Source organism: Eptatretus burgeri, unplaced genomic scaffold, assembly GCF_056783735.1.
Source record: "Eptatretus burgeri isolate ZD-2024b unplaced genomic scaffold, Ebu_testis_v1 Ebu_testis_scaffold_3157, whole genome shotgun sequence".
NCBI classification, from domain to species: domain Eukaryota; kingdom Metazoa; phylum Chordata; class Myxini; order Myxiniformes; family Myxinidae; genus Eptatretus; species Eptatretus burgeri.
In genome coordinates, this window is record NW_028225105.1 from 39,382 (window position 1) to 59,625 (window position 20,244).

A 20,244-nucleotide genomic window follows, 5' to 3' on the forward strand; every position below is an offset into this window, starting at 1 on the left:
AAAGTCCCTGTAATGTCCATCTTGTATACCCCATGTTTCCTGCCCCATCCCTCTACCTTCCACAGATCTCCTAATGTCTGTTCCCCACCGTTTTGTCCTTCCCACTCCGCTCTTGTCTCCTGCCCCCCTTGCTGTGCGTTGTGTGTTCGCTCTCATCCGAGCCTTGACAAGGTAAACAATATATATATATATATATATATATATATATATATATATATATATATATATATATATATATATATATATATATATATATATATATATATATGATAGTTCTATGATACCCATTAGAAGTTGTATGATACCCTGCAGGAATTTGATGATGCCACATCGTCTTTCCCACAACTGAGGTCCTGCAGGATATTCATACAATCACGAGAATATCAACCCCGTCGCTTCGCTGACGGACAAACCAATCTTTGCTGCGATGGCGAATCAACAGCGCAATAAGAAAAAGGATTCCTTTTGATTGCGGGCATGACCAGCGTCGCAAGTTGGCGCTTGCATTTTCTCCAGGTGTGCCCACGTACCCAAAAAAAAAAAATTAAGAAGCAAAATTTTCTCTTTATTTCCATCACAAACTTTCCTGGGAGTTCCCTGAATCCAGCGTCGTTGGATTTATTTAAATTCTTTAATCTGTTCTCAAGTTATAACACGACAAACAAACAGACAGACAGACAGACGGACAGACAGACAGACAGACAGACACGGTTCCTTTTATAATTTCTATATGTTGGGAGTGTGGGTGGACGCAGCGACATGCTGCTCCGGCATATGCTCCCATACCTGACTTGACCTGACGGAGGTGAGGTGGATAGCAGAGGAGGTGGTGATCAGATCCAGGAAAGTCTTGATACTTGTACGGATTGGGTAAAAGATTGGAAGATGTAATTTAACCTGAGCAAGTGTAACGTGTTAGGGATGGGAAAGAACAATGGAAATAGAGATTACAGGATGTAAGGGTCCTGACTCCTTGGTGTCCGGACCCTGGTGGGCAACATGTCGCCGCTCCATCCAGCTGGTGACTTTTGAAGCCCTTTCGGTCACCGGAAGGTACTGGATATGAAATGCTGGCACTTGATGCCCCACTGACCGTGACTGGTGAGGCCACATTGTATTTGGCTCCAACAAGTGCCATCTGCCACCTGGACACATTGTGCTACATTCACCAATGGCAACCAGGAAGCACCACTGATGTTATGAAGCAGTTGGCGAATTTATTAATGCAATTATGAAAGTATGAATGCCGAGCGTTTGGCGCCAAGGGCTGGTGGACATTTTCCTGCCTTCAGCTCGTAAGGGACATTTTTCCTGCTCACCGGACACATAAGCCTGGCCTCTCTGGGATTTCCTGGGTGTCTTGTACCTACCCCTCTGTTTGTCGAGTGCGTCCTTGTGTGGGAGCGCTCCATTTAGGCCTTTATTTAATTGTTTCTTGATGCCTCCTATTTGCTTTTGCTTGATTCATTTCCTTGTACATAATTGTTAAACATTTGATTATTTCATTTATTGTTGCATTTCCTGCATTGTTGTACTTTTTTTGGGGGGGGTTCGGGTGATGAAACCTGCAAAATGCCCAGTCAAGTCTCTCGTTGCTTTGCATTAACCCCGGCGAGCGAAAGGTTCCCGCCAAAAACTCGAACGCTTCGGGCCGTAACCGTTTGGCCATCCGTGCACGGTCGGTTTTAACCGGCCGTACACGTGACAATGTTTAAGATCTAGAGAGAGAGAGAGAGAGAGAGAGAGAGAGAGAGAGAGAGAGAGAGAGAGAGAGAGAGAGAGAGAGAGAGAGAGAGAGAGAGATATGTACTGTGTACAATGTACATATACTAGCATGGTATGTTTACACATTGTAAGCAATGATGAACCATGCTTCCCCATTGTCTCAGGTCACTCTATGTTTTTTTTTTTTTTTTTTTCCAGTTATTTATAATTTAATTTACAGACGCTTTCCAAAGGTTCTGTGATTTTTCCCGGCGAATTGGCTTCGATGTCCATCAGCACGCAAAATTTCAGCTTTCTATATCACCTGGAAGGTACCAAACATCAATATCAGTAAGTCAGTGAGTTAATTATGTAAATATTATGCATGCTTGCAAAAAAAAATTAAAAAATAACAATTTCTTAATAATAATCATAATAACTGTCCCTGTAGTATAAAGGAGGGGCAAACACTAACATAGTATAAAAGAGGGAAAACCTACAAAAAGGCAATGCAAGGAAACAAATCTGACAACTGTTATTTGTTGATTAAACCGTGTGGGAACATTAGCCAAGGTAATGGTTCTTTGACACATACGAACGAGAAACTTATTCACATCCGAGCAACAAACACCGATGATGGAGCAGTTAGTTAAGCAGACAATTTTCATGGAATATATTGAATCAAGTTGACGAATACCAACCATCCTTACACGTTGATCGACGTCAAGGTTTGCCTTCTTTGCCCAAAATCTTTTGCACTTACTGATAAAAAGAAAAGGAATTGAAAATATTTCATGAAAAGACAGAAACCAGGAGCCATTTTAAAAATGTTTTCAAAGAAGAGATCATGAAATAATATCTCACAAATCAATGAGAAAGAAAGTGCAAGCAACAAAACAAAGGCCTATTATTCAAATGACAATATGTGAACAAAATGCCTCAATAAAACAAATAAATAAACATTCCTACATTCATTAAGCGACAGTGACACTTACCAAAATAATATTAATAATAATAATAATATTAATCATCATCATAAGAGTTTGAAAAGGCAATGAAAGGAAAGAAATCTGACTCCTGTAACTTCTTAAATAACTCCGAGAACATGAGCCAGGGAAATGGTTCTTTGAAACACACGAACGATAAACGTGTTAAATGTCCTTGAAACAAACAGCAATGATGGAGCAGTTAGTGAAGCAGACAATTTTCATGGAATATATTGAATCAAGTTGATGAATACCAACCATCCTTACGCGTTGATCGATGTCAAGGTTTGCCTTCTTTGCCCAAAATAATTTGCACCGACTCATAAAAATAAAAGTAAGTGCAAATATTTCAGGTGAAGACAGAAACGGGGAGACATTTTAATTTTATTTTTTTTACCCTTTTAATCACTAATCCATATCTCACAAATCGATGACAAAGAAATTGGAAGCAAGTTAAAGCAAAGACTTTCTTTTTTCAGACAAAGACAAAGACAAAGAAAGCAAAGAAGAAAGCAAAGCACAACAAGGCTTTGTGTTTTAGGAACCTCAATGCTGTGCGAGAATATCATGTGATCCTTCAAGTTTTACTCCCTCATCAGGTTGTAAATCGTTATTACAGCAAATTAAATAAATTCTTCCTCGTTACATACCCAACCGGCCCACTATGTTTGGTCCGAACCCGTCCACAACTTTTTCAGACATCCCACTCCATGTCATTGTAATCCGATCACTCAATGGTGAAGAATCAGTGTAAAAATTCTTCGATCCAGATCCGGATTGAGATCTTCACCAAAATCGAATAATTCTGTCCGTGTCACAAACCCAAGCTCGCCACGAAATTTCGTCTGAACCCGTCCACAACTTTTTGAGAAATCCTGTTCACAAACAAAAAAAAAAGAAACAAGGCGTCAGGTGGTAGCCTGAGAGGTGTGACAAAAATCATGCAAATGACGTCACTGTCACCTTGACCTTTGACATTTGTAGTCAAAAAACATTGACAGCCTCATTTTTGTCCTTCGGAATCCTCTTGTAAAGGTTAACGTTGATTGCTGAAACCGACGTGCTCATGTGAGGTATCATTCACCATCTGTGTGCCAAGTACGAATAAAATCGGTGAATGCTTGTCGGAGAAATAGTTGAGCACGTGTTCGACTCCGGGGTTATATTTCGACAACGAAAATGCCCGCCAGTCGGCCATCTTGGGTCTGATGTCGAAAAAAAAATGACCCACTTATGTGAGGTGTGCCACGTAGGAATAAAATCGGTCCATACACGTCCAAGATACGGTTGCGGACGAACGCACGCACGCGCACACGGGTATGAAAACCGAAACCAAATGCAGAAGCCACCGTTTCGGACTGAGTTCAACGGGGGTTAATAATTGGACTGCGTATCCTGAAGCTCACCTGGATCAGGAGCAACAGTCACTCAAACCACCAGCACAAACCCCCCTTCGACCCTGATTGTTTTTAATGCCGCGAACGATCTTTGGTACGTCACGGGTGATGAAGGTTGGAGTAAAGTTTCATCAGAATTGGGTGTAGTTCAAGAAGAAAGCAAATATCTCGATTTGGGGGAAAAACACGCATCGACCCACTTCGGGCCCGGTGTTTTTTTTAATGCCATGAACAAACTTTCGAACACACAGGGTTATGAAGGTTGTGGTAAAGTTTCATTGAAATTGTATGTGTAGTTTCAGAGAAGGAGTTGCAAGTATTTGTGGATGGACAGACGGACGGACGGATGACACGCCATCCCATGAGCTCCCCGGAACTACGTTCCAGGTGAGCTAATCATAAAAATAGGTCCACTGAACCTGTAGCTTATCTGGGCCCTGGCCTCATGATGTAACCCAAATTTAGAAGCATTTTGACTGGTGGGTCTGGAGAGGAAATTTTTTGAAGGAATTTCCACGATTTCCCCCCCAAAAAATTACTAAGTCTGCCATTTTGACACTTCCGGTAAAGTGATCGGCACAACCTCTACAATTTAACATCATGACCCTGTCCTGATGTTGTAACCCAAATTTGGTGGCATTCTAACTGGTGGGTCAGGAGAAGATTTTTGAAGGAATTAACGTGACCGTCATTTTGACACTCTTCCGGTCACGTGATCTGCACGGCCTCCACAATTTAGCATCATGACCCTGTCCGAATGTTGTAACCAAAATTTGGTAGCATTCTGACTGGTGGGTCAGGAGAAGATTTGTAAAGAGATTAAATAAGTCGGCTATTTTGACCGACTTCAAATCACGTGACCAGAACGAGCTTTGCAATCCCTGTTCCCAGTCAGAAGAGGAACGTTGCTGCCAAATTTCAGCCGGATTGGCCCGGCGGCTTGGCCGAAGATTTCGGACGAGGAGACGGACGGATGGAAGGACGGAAAGACAAATGGTGCATGACAACAATATCTTGTATGGAATTTAAATTCCACATAATCTAATAAAAAAAAAATTAAGTTTCCTCTACGTGCAGGAGGTTTATTACCTCCGCTATCTGTGAGAGATCGGCCCAACAACGATAGAAAGCACGATATCTCAAAAAGTTGTGTACGGATTCGGACGAAACGTAGTGGACAGGTTGGGAGCGTGACAAGGACGAATCGATTCGATTTTGGGGAAGATCCGAATCCGGATCCAGAACCGATAATTATTTAATTTCCTCAGTGATTCTTCACCATCGAGACTTGGGGCCAAAAACGAAATGATATTTCAAAAAGTTTCGGGACGAATCATCAAAAACTTGGTGTATGAGTTGGATGGTTCATAAGAAGAAAAAGAAGATTATGAAGGAAGAAGACTTTCGATAAATTCTGTTTTGGGCGATGTCTTCACTTCGAATGCACTTACAAACACAATTTTGGTGTCTACCACTATGTTTTCACGGTCAAGGAATCCGATAATGATGAAACTTGAAGGTGTGTATATATATATATAATTGCATCCTGAACAAGGTTAATATTTGTTTGCCTAAAAATAAAAGGTAATTTCAAAATCATGTACAGTACATGTACAAACTTACTTTAACACATCACCCAAAGTCAGAGTCAACTCTCCACACGTGTCCGGATATATTTGTGTAAAAATCGTATTCTAATTTAATCATCAATTCATTAATCGTTGCATGGAACTTACTTCAGCCGTCATTGACTGTTATTGTCCGTAGTATTAATATTTGAGGGTTCATCAAATTAAATTTCTTACTCGAAGTGATCAGTGGAACTGCAAAATCGCCATTGTGAACAGTATTACGGAAAAGCTCCTGGATGGATTTCGATGAAACTTGGTGGGGGGACTAGGTATGGTCCAAGGATCATGCCATTAGATTTTGGACTTGGTCCAAAGTCCAATATGGCCGCTATGGCGGCCATTTTGAAAAAATATTTGAATTTTTGTTTTTGCATTTCTACATGTTTTAAGTGATTTCCAACCAAAAATAAATAAATTTGTAAGAGAAAAAAAAAACAGAAAATTTTGCAACTTTTTTTCAAAAAGAATTCGATATTTGAAAAATATTTGAATTTTTTTTTGCATTTCTACATGTTTTAAGTGATTTCCAACCCCCCCCAAAAAAAAATTGTTAGAGAAAAAAACAACAAAATTTTGCAACTTTTTTTCAAAAAAAATTCGATATTTGAAAAATATTTGAATTTTTTTTGCATTTCTACATGTTTTAAGTGATTTCCAACCCCCCCCACAAAAAAATTGTTAGAGAAAAAAACAACAAAATTTTGCAACTTTTTTCAAAAAAAATTCGATTTTGAAAAATATTTGAATTTTTTTGCATTTCTACATGTTTTAAGTGATTTCCACCCCCCCCCCCACAAAAAAATTTGTTAGAGAAAAAAAAACAAAATTTTGCAACTTTTTTCAAAAAAAATTCGATTTTGAAAAATATTTTAAGTTTTTTTTTTTGCATTTCCACATGTTTTAAGTCATTTCCAACCCCCCCCCCCAAAAAGAAATTGTTGTAGAAAAAAAACTGAAATTTTGCACCTTTTTTTTTTGCATTTCTACATGCGCATCGATCTAGTTTAGTTTATTCAATCGTGGTTCAGTCGAGTCTGGTCCGTTTTGACCTAAAATTAATAGGATATCAGGTTCACTTAAGTGACCCAGCAGTATTGGTGGCGGAGGTTTTGCACTCGACCGAGTGCTCCCCCTCTAGTTCATCTTAAAATGGTGGCCAACTTGAAAATATGAGAAGATATATATATATATATATATATATATATATATATATATATATATATATATATATATATATATATATATATATATATATATATATATATACACCTTCAATTATATCATTATCGGATTCCTTGACCATGAAAACATAGTGGTAGACACCAACATTTTGTTTGTAAGTACATTAGAAGTGAAGACATCGCCCAAAACAGAATTTATCGAAAATCGGTGGGGGCCATTTTGTTTTTCGCTTCCAAAAAAAATTCCTCAAGGGTGCGAGTCCGGCACCCGGCTGATTCTGATTCAGGATAGCTCAGAGATGATGAATCAACCCCAAAAACTTCATCATGACGCTAAAGCACGCTTTGTCCTGAAATGGCTGAATTTGTCATCGAGACCATAACACACACACAGAGGGCACAGAACGATCCGACGAAGGCCGACACGTAGACACATCGAGCTCAGGGAAGGAAGGGAGACTTTAAACTAACAAATTTTAAAAATAAATAAATGAGTAAGGAACAAAATGAAAAAAGAGAAATCAACGATTCGAGTTCAGGCCTGGTTTCCTCGCAGTCTTCAGGGTTTCCTCTTGACTGTTCGGCAGAGCGTCAGCAATTCCATCCATCGGTGCTGCCCCAGCCCCAGACAAGTCCGTGAGCATCATTAACACCCGTCTGGTCTCTTCACCACGGGAGAGATCAGAGATGAGAAAAATGAAGGCGTTTCGTGTTTTCGCGCCAAACCCTCTCGACTCCTCCCCCTTTTGACGTCACTTCCCGTGCAGCCGGCAAGAAAGGCAGCAAGCTGGTGCAAGTCTTTCCCACAACTGAATGGGAATTTAACACGTGGGACATTGAAACAGCAATTATTACCTTTATACACGTCCTGAGGTGTCGGCGTCTCTCCCTTCTTTCCAGAACAGGAACAATATTAGATCCTCGGCTCCTGAGTTCGAGTCCCGTTGGCTCACGTGGGTAAGGTTGGGGGGCGTTAAGTCAAAATGGGGAAGGTATAGAAAAGGGAGGACAAAATTCGTGGGGGGGGGGAGAGCAATGTCATGCTGACCTCCATCACCCGGTGATAACACCTGACATTGCGTTCATACACAAAGTACGTACGCAGCACATGGCAAATGTATTGTTACGCGGCTCTAAAATTAAAAACAATACAAAGAGGAAAAGGAGAATGATTTTTTTTTGTTGTTTTTTTTGGCCAGGCTTTCCCCTTCGAGTATAAAGTTTCCAGGTCAGGAAATAATTTTTTATTATTCCACGAGATTCCTCACAAGGAACTTTGACACAGGAGGAGGTCTTTCGGCCCATCAAAGCTTGCACGGTGATTGCAGACCGATGGTCGTTTGTCCATGTTCCAACATTTTTAAATGTCGAGCATCAGGTAAGGAGGCAGGACGTCCCATTTTCAGAGTGTTTGGTGTAATCTTGTGTCGGGTTTGAGAGTGGTAGCTCGAACCATGACATCACTGAATATTTGAGGTTCGATTTCATCGCTTGCAGGGATCAGCAGGAGCAAGGGTTTCCCCTTCAAACTGAACCTGCAATCCGCTGAGCTGGGCTGTTCAAGTCGAATGAGCAAACAAGCAGCACGGAGCCACGACAAATACCCCGAGCAGCACACAAGGCCATGGGATCCGCAAGCAGCGGGACAACACCCTCCGGTCTTCCAACTCCGACTCTTCAACAATTTTTCTGGATCCTCATCAATGTTGTTCAACATTACATCTCACTCTGGGTTCCTCAGTTCGATCTTCAGCCACCACCTTTTTAACTTCAGCTCCCATCTCCATTTTATCACAATTTTGAGCACATGACAAATGGGGGTAAACCCCAACTTGGTGACCCACAGTGGAGCAGCTGCACTTCATCACACGTGACTTGAATCACTCCTGCTCAAAGCCGCATCACCTTCGGGTCAAATATAGTTGTCATCTTCCACTCACACCATTCTAGTCGAAGCTTACACATCCTCCACCAACATCGTTCCGCTTCATGATCCTTCCAGGTGGTGACACAGGAAAACACTCTCGTGGTCTTTGATGTGAAAATGAACGAAATACGTCATCCATTTGTGCGAACCCCATCCATCGATATATTAAAACCATTTTGAAAATTAATAAAATCTCTAATTTGTACAAATGTAAAGATAAATAAATACACAACATTCCCCACGATCCACGATCACTATACATCACCACCCTCCCCCCCCCCCCCCCTGGCTCGTAACACAAGTTATGACTACATGACTGGGAGACTGGAAATTGTTGACTGCAGACCACGACGTCTCCCTCATAGACCCACAAGAGACCATGAGACCAACAAGAGACCCTTTTTGTGCCTCCAGCTCAGCTCTGACCCTCCTTTGGATCACCAAAGTCCACGGAAAGATGGACGTTGACCTGGGTCTCCTCGGTCGGGATCTTCATATCATGACCGGTGGTGGCGGGATCCGTGGTGTCTGAAAAAACACTGGCTCCTTCACTTTGTATCTTCATATTGTTTGTTCGTCCAACGTTCTGTCCTTCTAATGACTGACCCGTGTGGCCGTATGTCCCATTGACTTGTGTCCCGTACTCTGCGCCTCACTGACTTATTTCCCGTTGTCATGACAACGTCATACGCGGCCCAGTGATTTGAAAAGCTAATGCTTGTTAACACTAAAAAATAAACTAAAATTTGAATTACGAGTGCGTGCCCGTACGTGCAAAGAAAATTAAAAAATTAATTGTGACATCAATAGGAACGTCATAGCACCGTGTCCTGTCATTGGTTGATAAATAAATGGCCGTAACTTGGGATCCGCTCGTCCGATTAATATCAAACCTTGAAAAGGCACATCCTCGGGTCCCCAACGATATTCCTGGCAAGTTTCAATTAGATCGGACCAGGGGTCGTCGAGAAACGGCGGTCGCAGACACACACATACAGACAAGCCGGTAGGCGGACATGGGTAGTCGATTACCCAATAGAACCCGACGCGATGGGCCCGTTCGATGGGGAATGACCTGAGGATTAAGCACAAGAAAATTCATGATTCTAGCTTCAAGGGTTAATGCTGCAGATTGTTTTCTCGTTAAAATACCCCCACATTTAGAGGTTTTTCGGCCGTTGCTAGGCAACGGAGGGGTCCATAGCAACGGTTCTTTGTCACACATAACTAGGACATACCATGAACCTACCATACTAGTTTCATGTATATCTGACTCATAGTCTCTGAGATATAACGAACTTCGTTTTTTTATTGTTTTCAACCAGGGTTCATTCAAAGTCTATCTTCTCCAACAGTTTTCATAGGATCCGGCTGGAAATTTTTGACAATATGGCTGAATGTACTGCCCACAGTCGCTCGTGGCCCGATTTTTGATTTTCGAAAAAATAATTTTTTTTATAATTTTTCAAAAATTTCAAAGTCCCGTTGCTAGGCAACGGTGGTGTCCATAGCAACGGTTCTCATTTGCACACAACTAGGTCATGGTATGAACCTTCCAACCAAGTTTCATCGAAATCGCCATTGTATTAACGGAGCACTGGACCGAACAGAGGGACAGACAGACAGACAAACATATCGACGGAAAAACTGATAATAAGAGTCGAACAAATTTCAAAAAAAAAAAAAAAATTTTTTTTTTTTTTTTGACTGGATCGACTAACTACCGAACAACAGACACACAGAGATTACTGGAATTATAAATAGATAAATGAAGCAGAATTATAAATACGTCCGAGGACATTTCTCAGAATGTTCGATGAAAGTTTAGGTCATTTAATTTGGAAGATACAATGCAGTATATATATATTGATTGGACGTTAAAGGACGTAAAAAAAAAACAGTCAAGAAGAAGAAGAAGATTTTAAATGAAGAAGAAGAAGAATTTAAAAGAAGAAGAATAATAATTTATTTGAATAATAATAAGAAGACGTTGAAGACTATTTCCGACGGCGGATCGGGAGGCGCGTTATCAAGTCGTGTTCCTTAAAATGGAAAAATAATATAAAAAAGCTAAAAACGTTTCAGACGAGCTCGATGAGGTGTGTTTGTGAAAAAGAAGGATTTTTAAACAGAATTTAAAAACCGAAACACGTTTCCTGTGGCGATTTCACGTGTGTCAGCAAGGGCCATGGCAGGGAAGGCGGGACGGGGAGTTCGTCGTTCACGCCTCCAGGGAAGCTCGGACGGCATGTCATCTCCGGCACCCCGAGGCCCAGCCAACGTGCTGCTCCGTGTGGACGGTGCAAGGCGAGGCGACACGAGGTTCACCGGCCTGGCCCAGGTTCGGATCTTTGAGCAAAATAATGGACGAAACTGGGAACTTCGTGAACTTGACCTGTGACCTGTGACGAAATACCTGTTCATGTCGATATAATATCTGTTTATTTATGTGTACACTGTGTCGATGTGGATATAATTTATCACAGAGGATGCTCGTACTCCGAGCTGCAATGATTCCGGGACCATCCGACAGAGTTTTACCTCAGACATCATCCTTTGGTAAGACTGTCAATCATCCTGATGGGGGCGGGGCTGTACGACTCAATCAGCTTGATGGGGGCGGGGCTGCACGACTGTCAATCAGCCTGTTGGGGCGGGGCTGTGCGACTGTCAATCATCCTGATGGGGGCGGGGACTCAATGCATTTCCCTCAGTATTGCACATATTATATGGACATCAAATAATATCGGCAGAAATATCATATTCCTCAGGAAATCCCTCGTTTTTTCAGCGTTATGTTGATGAAAATAAAAGTGTGAGGTACCAGTGCTTCTCACGGGTGGACGCCCGTGATCACGAGCTCTCCTGACAGTCACAGTATTTTTTTTTATATTGACTGTAAAAGCGAACCACGTGATCAAGAACCTTCTCGAGTCGCGGTTTCTCGGCGGCAGATTCGCTACGTCGGCGAATCTGGCATCAGGAAGAACAACCTGAACGGTGGATTATCCACTCCAACTGAATTGAATGAATATTTGAACCGATGTTCAGTGTTCCTTTTCATCTTTGTTTTGACATACTGCGTCGAGTGGACTCATTGTTCAATTAATCAGAGCTAATGGTTTATTTCGCTCGTTTGCACAAATCATCACCGGTTCGCAATGCAGGGTGTGATGTGAATCCACAGTAATTATTTTGAACATTTCTAAGTACAGTCATTGTGTGCCCTGAGGCTGGATGGATGAAGACATCATTACCCTGCGATCACGAAGTGAAAGGCAGGGTTGAGCGATCGGTAGCGCATGCACGTACTACGTATGTTATATGTCATACGTGTCTCCGCTGAAACCATTCAGCAGAGGAAATTAAAACTTCACCGCATGTTATATGACCATGTGATACAGCGGTCACTCTTTTGAGGTCAACACAGGCCAAAGGTCAACATCGGCCAATTTTCTAAAATCCCCAATTCTCATCCGATTGACGAGTAATTTAAAAGACGATTTGCATATCAAGTCGCTGAATTCAACCACCAACTATTTTTGAGGTCACCTTCGGCCGAAAGGTAAACATAGGCCAAATTTCTGAAATCCTCAATTTTCATCCCATTGACTTGAAATTTGAATCGGATTTTCATAACAATGACCCTCGTGCGTCACGTGGTCTGGCAACCATATTGGATCGAAGGGAAAAGTCTTTGAAAATCTTCGTAGGAGAAACCGCTTAACCGATCAATGCGAAATTTAACTAATTTGTCAACTCCCCATGGCAAATATGGCTTGATGAAGATGACGCCATTGGTCACGTGGTCTGGCAGTCATATTGCATAAAAAAAATTAATTAATTAAAAAACAAAATAATTGGCTCCCACCAAGTCCTTCTTAAGAAGACAGAGCAACATGATACAGTCAGGGTTACATAAGACATGCAGGAAGACGTGCAGTGTTTGACATTGCTGACGAAGATCTCTTGGCACTTTTTCTCCAAGATTGGGTGTCCCCTGAGTTCCATACCATTCTGTTATTAAACATATAAAAATTACAGAAACAAGTGAACAAAAAAATTGATGCTAAATGAAAAAGCAATGTAGGGATGACAAACTACAGTTAAAAAAAGTTTTTAAACAAGATAGGGATGAGGTTGGTTTCGACTTTAGAGAGTAGCTTACAGTATTGCCATCACATAACAATCCCTACATCTGTGTCTCCACCTGTGTCTGATTTCCTTGTATTATATACTTTAATTAGCCCATGAGAATCAAGTCACGGCATGTTCCAAGTCAAGGCATGGTTGAGCAGGCCAAAAAACATGGCGGCTTCAGACCCCAGCGAGGTTAGCAAGGGAACGCCTAAAGACCCCAGAGAGCGAGTTGGCTGAGGGTCGCCTGATGAAGGATGTCATTAAATATTGCCATTAATGATCTTCAAAAGGGGTGTTTTAATTAACCCAAACACCCAATTTTCAGTCTTGCACTTCCTTGGAGTTTGCTTCGTCTGCATGCAAAGTTTCAGGCTGTTAGGTTTCATGGTTTTGGAGTTATGGAGGACACACACACACACACACACACACACACACACACACACACACACACACACACACACACACACACACACACACACACACACACACACACACACACACACATTGAGATTTATTAGTATAGATGTCGGAGTCGATATCACACATGTTATGGTCGAAGAAAAAGAGGTAATTCCTTTACTTGTTTATACTTACATCTATATATAGAAATATACTAATGTTTCTTCCAGCTTCCAGAAGGTGTGTGCTCACTGAGGGACAGGAAAAGATGGCACAAGATTCCACAGCTGCTGCACCATTTGCACGAGAACAGCGAACCTTTCAACTTCAATTACCACACATGCACGGCCACCCTCAAAGTAATTAATCCTGTCCGATCATTGTTATTCTGTGTTTTCATTCAGGGAGGGAATGGGGGTGCGGTGAGGGGGAGGCTGTCATTTTTCTGGGAAATATTATTTGATTTGTCGTTTATGAAAATGTCGAACGTTCCTGCGAAATGTGAAATGTCTGCAAACGAGGGCGTTGAGTGAGGTTTGCAATTCAAATACAGTGTGTGGAATTTATACTTCATTGATGTGTGACCCAACAACACAAATCTCTCCAAGTCAATCACTCGACGCTTCAATCTTCCCCATTCATTCAGTCACGTGACCGTCTCCATCATTTGCCTCCATTTCACCACCACGGACGGTCAAACGGAAAGAGCACAATGTAATCTTCAGATTTGGGATGATAGCTCCCCATGAGATTGATGAGCGCTTTTCATGCGCTCTTCATTTGTTTTTCTCACTTGACTTTTTCTTGTTTTATTTTGTCTTTTATCTCTCCCCTTTGTTCTCTCACCTTTTCTTCTCTTTTTCTTTCTCTCCTTTTTAAAATCTCTTTTTCTCCCTCCCCCCCTTCTCACCCCTTTTTGTTTCTTGGTTGTCTCCTTGTTTTTTTCCCCCTTTTTCCAAGTTCCATTCACTTTGACCTGGGACTCCTGGAATCCTCTCTGATGAGAAGTAAAACTGGATCACTCCCATCCCCCATCATCCTTTTCCCTTATCCAGTCTTACCATTTTTCCCCAACAGAGGATTAACGCCCAAAACATCAGCCCCTTCCCACTGCAGCGGTTACCATAGTTTGATCAACGCTTTGTTCATCCCACCTGTTGCATAATTTCAGGGTTGACACTTCAGTTAATCCGGCGTGTTATCTCGCCTGAATGATGATTTCAGTTTTAGTTTATTTTTAGTGATGTAGTGCTCAGCAAGGTTTGATAAGGTGGCCACTCACGCTGCTGCGACATTCCACAGGAACTGCACGACTTGCTCAATGCAAAACGAATGAATACGGCACCCGCAGATGGTGCTCCTTCACAATATGCGAAGTTCGTCAACCCTGATATCTTCGACATGTTTGGCGGTGTCGAGGTTGGGATCTCTCTCCTCGGGCTCGATTTATTTATTTATTTATTCGTTTTTTTAATTATTATTAGCGATTCAGATGTTCCTGTTGCTAACTGTGGTGGTGCTTTCCAGCTCGTCGTGGAGATCATAATGAGGCCTTCACTGCATCCGCATGTGAATCTCCACCAACGCAGTAAGCAGCATTGCAGCGCATGTTGGGCATGCTGTTAATGATTGGTTATTGATGACGTCATGTTCATTTACCTTTGAGAGTTCCATGATGAAAGAGCACTAATTTCATGAAGTTGTTGCACCAAATGTCATATTTGATGGATTAGCTGTTTTGACAAATTATATAACCCAGAGTGGAATTTTAATTTGATATTATGAACAGTTAAATTTTGTATTTAAAATAAATAAATAAAATCTTCTGAGCCACTGCAGAGGAATCAAGTGAACAAATAACCAATCCTTTCACACCTTGAGGCACAGAGGGCAACCAAGGAAGTTTCATTTGGCTGAGGATAACAATCCCGGGCAGGTTGACACTCCGATGCAGGAAACTTGAACGGCTTATTACACCAGTGAGCCGGGAGCCATTTTGTTGGCCTCAGAAGGAAAACAGGCCAATTCAACCCACCTGGTGTTATTTCAACCCACCTTATTTTTTCACGTTTTTTTTCTCGCTAACCACTTGTCCGATTGATACAAAATCTTCAGGGAAGGAGCACCACCCCCACCCATGGAGAATATTTTTTTGATAATTGTGACGTCATAGGTCGATTGTATGAATTTTTAAATATCTGACACGTTTTATTAATTTATTTGTTTGTTTGTTTTTTTATTTTATTTTTCAGTGCAAAATTATTTGACGAAAACTGCCTTGGAGATGCTGCACTGTGCCTGCATCTATGTACGTTTTGTAAGCTCCGACACCGGAGGTGAACGGAGGTCATGTTTTCACTCCTGTCTGTCTGTTACTTAGAGAAAGTATTTTGAAAGTATCTCACCGAGTATGTTGGTCTGCAGCATCTGTTTGTCTGTCTGTCTGTCTGTCTGTCAGTCTGTCACACAATTTTTGTCGACAGTTTTGAAGCAATCGTTCTGAATTTTTTGGTTCGTGGGTGACCGGCCAAAGAGAGCAACACACGTTTTTGGTCAGGATTTGGATGCGGATCCGGATCATGGAGTTTTTTTTTTTTTTAATGAACCTTTTATTTAATTTTTAAATGATCCTTCCACCATTGAGTGATCGGGCAAAAAAACATGATTTATAACACGATATCTCAAAAACTTATGGACGGATTCAGACGAAACGTCGTGGACAGGAATGTTGGGTGTGGAACAAGGACAAATTAATTGATTTGATGCTCTTGAAGATCCGAACCCGGATCTGGATTCAATAATTTTTTTTAACTTGCGAAGTGATTCTTCACCGTTGAGAGATGGGGGCCAACAACGATGTCCACCACAGCAAGACGGTTCAAAAAAGTTGTGGATGTTTTTTGTTTGTTCTTGTGTCCATTTCCAAGCCGGCCTCCAAAGCCAGTCTCCAACAGGACCCAAAGTCCTTCCTTGGCACACCTGAGCTCCTAACCTCATACAAACCTTCCATCCACAGCCTCAGCCCCCATTGACCATCCCCGAGACCCCATGTCTTTTCAAGTTTTCACTTTTTTACTGATCCATCTCGACATGCACTAACACGTTTTTTTTTTTCTATTCGATGAAAGCACGTGACCTTGCTTCGATCAATTGGGAACTCGATAACTGTTCAAACACCGATTGCACTCTTCGTGTGGCTGCATCACCGGCTGCCAAGCGGACTTTCTCATGGAAGGATTTCACAACACAAAGGACGTCGGTGATGAAGCTCGAGGGAACAAAGGATGTAAAAAGACAATGAGATTAAATTTGTAAACAACTTGATGACGTCGAAGGGAACCGATAACAATGTGGATTTACACCCGTAGCTTGCTGTCTTACATCGTGCAGTGTCAACGAATTATGTCGGTCGGTCTCGCATCCCACATATTGCTTCGGTTGGTGAAGGTGTGCGATTTTGGAGCGAGCGTTCACCTGCGTGCCTGCAGACGGATGGCGTGGCACACCGGCTCTCCAAGAGGTCCGACTTCGTCATGTTCCTGTTCTCTTTGCTCTCCGAGGAGCACGCTTGCCTGCAAGCAACTGCCGTCATGGGGGTTGTTTTGTGCGCAAATAAAGTGAGTCGTTTCGCTTGGTTTTCTGAAGACTATCAACCGGGTCGGTTTGGTGAAGATTGACTTGATGCATTTTAATGTGTTGCTGAGTAATTTGGGTTCGGCCTTGTTGTGTTTGCTCCTTATTACCATCAATCAGTTTATATTTTCTCCACTTTTCCCTCCATCCTCCTTCTATCCCTCTCAACTATCTTCATGTTTCATGTCTTACAATATAAAAAAATATACAACAAAAAAAATACCTTTAAAACAAAAAAAAATACCACCTAACCACGTGACGTCCTCGACTGACTTTTCTTCCTCCTTCTGCCTGCTCCCCGAAAACGTCCCAATGATACAACGTTTATTTTCTCCATTCTCCTTCATTCTCCTTCATTGCATCCTTCACGTAATATCTTTAATCACATCCCTGACTTTAACATTTTTAAAATCCCAGTTAGTAATTCATGTTCGTGTTCCATCGATCCTCCTTTTTTTTAACCAACTTCAGTGCCAATTCACTCCACCTCCTTAAATCTACCTCCTCCTAACCCCTCACCTGTTATCCCCCTCTGCTCCCTCGTCCTACCCTCCACCTCCCCACCCCCTGCACCCAAAACCTCCTCCCCTTCCTCTTCCTTAACAGTGTGGACCTCAAATATCCGAGTCCTTTGCTCAAACCTGACAGATCTCTCCAAACAGGTTGCCACTGACGAACCAGACATCATCTACCTAACAGAAAAATTCCTCCTTCAAGACCTCTCTGACTCCCTAGTATCTCTCCCTGGTTACTCTCTCCTCCGGTATGACAGACCTGAGCCTCGTCCTGGTGGAGGAGTTGCTCTCTTCATTAAAGACTCTATTCCTCACTCACCATGCATTGCCCTCACTCCTCCACACCCTCAGGAATACCTCTGGCTACGGCTTCCCCTCCACTCCCACCTCATGTTTATATGTGTACTGTACCGTCCACCAAACATTTACACCTCACTATCTGAAAACATGGACCAACTTCTATCCTCTCATCCGAACTATCTCTTCCTCATAAGTGGTGACTTCAGTTGTCATCATGCCAGTTGGCTGGGTGTGGGTACCTCTCTCACCTGTCATGGCACTTTCGCAAAAGACATCTTGACTCACTGGGACTGACTCAATCGGTCAACTTACCGACCCAGATCTCAACCGCTTGTCGGATTGAGACGAAATTTGGAACCGCAACCGCGACTCATGTGGAATGTTTTTATCAGAATTATTATATAATTATGATGTTGTTTCAAAAAAAAAACCTTCAAAAGTCTTCTTCTCTGTGAGTGGCCGAACAGATCGAGGCGAAACTTTACCCGTGTGACCGCCTATCCGTGAGGAACAAAAGGTTCACACATATGATGTCATAGGTCACACGGTTTGGAAGCCATATGGGATTTACTCTCAAACCTTCTGAAGATCTTCTCCAGAACGGCTGGACAGATCGAGGGGAAACTTCAGCCAGAATTATTTAATTTTTTGATTTGGGCTTATTTATTTATTTATTAATGTTCACTTGGCTGTGCCTGGATGGGTTTCAGGGCAGAGGAGTATCAGCTGAAATGAGAATCCTATCCAGGTTCCTCCTGATGACTTCATCTTTGTTTTTTGCTTGTTCGGGTTCCTTCTGATTTCTCCAATGCAGGACTGGACCCATTTGATTTGAATTTAATTTAATCGCATTCTAAATTAAATTTGACAATCAATAATAATTTTTAAAACGTCATGGGTCAGGGTCATGGTCAGGTGTCCAATCAAAGCGGGACGTCTTGGTACCCTGCCATCACTGCCGTCACACTGGCCAGACGATTTGTGTTGTGTTTTTATTTGATTTGTGTTTTCTGCTTTTGGAACGAGCATTGGCTGGCGGCATGGACATCGGTTGGAATGTGACTCGCGGTTCAATATGTTTCTGAACTCCCCGTTTAGTTTGGTCTTCTTAAACATTTCGGTTGTTGTGAATATTTGGACGTGGAGATAACCTTGGCCCAATCGATTTGCACCTGCTCCTGTCTTGCTGTTTCTGGCTCCACTTCAGGGTTAGGTTGTCGTAGAAGTTATCTGAGAGTTAGACGTGTCCCTCCGATTCGTCCGCATATTTCCATGCATTAACACTTTCCCGTCCCAGTAAGTTGATGCAAGGCCTTCATTTCACAATCAGGACATGGTGCTTCTCGAGGAGGTACCAGACTTGGTGTGTCTTGTGTCCAAGTTGGATCAGCACCGGTTTGTGAACTTCTGTCGTGCTGTCTTCGTCACGATCTCGGAGCTGGAGCCTTACGATGATGGCAAGCGCACATCGCTGGCTCAAAACGAGGAGCTGCACCCGTATGTGGGCCCAAGTTCTGTCGACCTCAACCAGTGTGAGTACACACCAGTAAAAGCCACACACCGTCTGCTCTCTCTCTCTCTCTCTCGCTTCAGACCTGAGGTGCCGAGTTGGTTGGTTGTTGATATGTGTGCTATAACCATTGGTCTGTTTTATTCCTTTTAATGCTGGACAGAATACCTGTTTTTAATGTGGACCGACAATTCCAAGGGTTGAAGGAAGCCAAAATCACACTGATCGTGTTGTCTTTCAGCTGATGTTCGCTCGGTGTTTCCTGTGACGTGTGTGTGCAGCTACACTCGTGAACATCCCTGGTTTCGTGATACGCCTTTGCGAGTTGGCCACACAGAAATCATCAAACTCATTGACGTTCCTGCAGGCCAATGAAATTCCACCCCTGGCAATGCTCATGGAAGAGGGAATCACGACAAATGGCAAGGCCTAATCATAACACCGGCACAGAACAATCAACCAAGCAATTCTGATTTTATCAGTGTGCATTGACTTCACTGGATATTGGTCGGACATGCATTTGTTAAAAAGAGCTGAGCTGGAAATGATGTTTTAAAAATTTTTTTTATTATTTTTTCTCTTTTGAAATGTGTGCTTGTGAGTGTGTTGCCAGGATTGGTGTTAATATTCGACTCATTAACTCGTGTAATGTTAACCAAGTTGTTCAGCACCGACAACGTTGTCATGACAAATTGTTTCTCAAAGTAAATCGCTTTTAATCCTCCTGAAGATAGAGACGACGGAATCTCGCGAGATTGTGAATTGAACTATTTGTCGTTATTTAATTTTTGGCGTTCGATTTGTGCATGAAGAAGATAATTAATTTAACAACAAGGAAATCCAACACAGGTGGAGGCTATTCAGCCCATCATGCCTGCGCAAACACCACACCAACCCATCCGCACAAGATCCAAGGAAGGA

General features: G+C 42.2%; 2 protein-coding genes across 10 annotated transcripts in view; one reads left to right on the forward strand and one right to left on the reverse strand.

Annotated features, from left to right (window-relative positions):
- Positions 1-20,244, reverse strand: part of LOC147006654 (interferon regulatory factor 2-binding protein 2-A-like) — a 61,005-nt gene that overhangs the window by 2,652 nt on the left and 38,109 nt on the right. The gene's annotated exons all lie outside the window — the stretch shown is intronic.
- The window catches only part of LOC147006655 (short transient receptor potential channel 4-associated protein-like), a 28,328-nt gene continuing 18,892 nt past the window's right edge, over positions 10,809-20,244 (forward strand). The window contains exons 1-8 of one of the 7 annotated variants that reach the window (XM_085868270.1): positions 10,809-11,167; positions 13,596-13,724; positions 14,668-14,784; positions 14,893-14,953; positions 15,618-15,673; positions 16,854-16,982; positions 19,144-19,345; positions 19,605-19,745. In XM_085868270.1, the coding sequence (XP_085724396.1) occupies positions 11,015-11,167; positions 13,596-13,724; positions 14,668-14,784; positions 14,893-14,953; positions 15,618-15,673; positions 16,854-16,982; positions 19,144-19,345; positions 19,605-19,745 (988 nt within the window). In that variant the 5' untranslated portion in view covers positions 10,809-11,014. Of the gene's footprint in view, positions 11,168-13,595; positions 13,725-14,667; positions 14,785-14,892; positions 14,954-15,617; positions 15,674-16,812; positions 16,983-19,143; positions 19,346-19,604; positions 19,746-20,244 lie in introns of all 7 variants that reach the window. The other 6 variants (XM_085868269.1, XM_085868264.1, XM_085868265.1 and 3 more) reach the window with 6 other exon arrangements.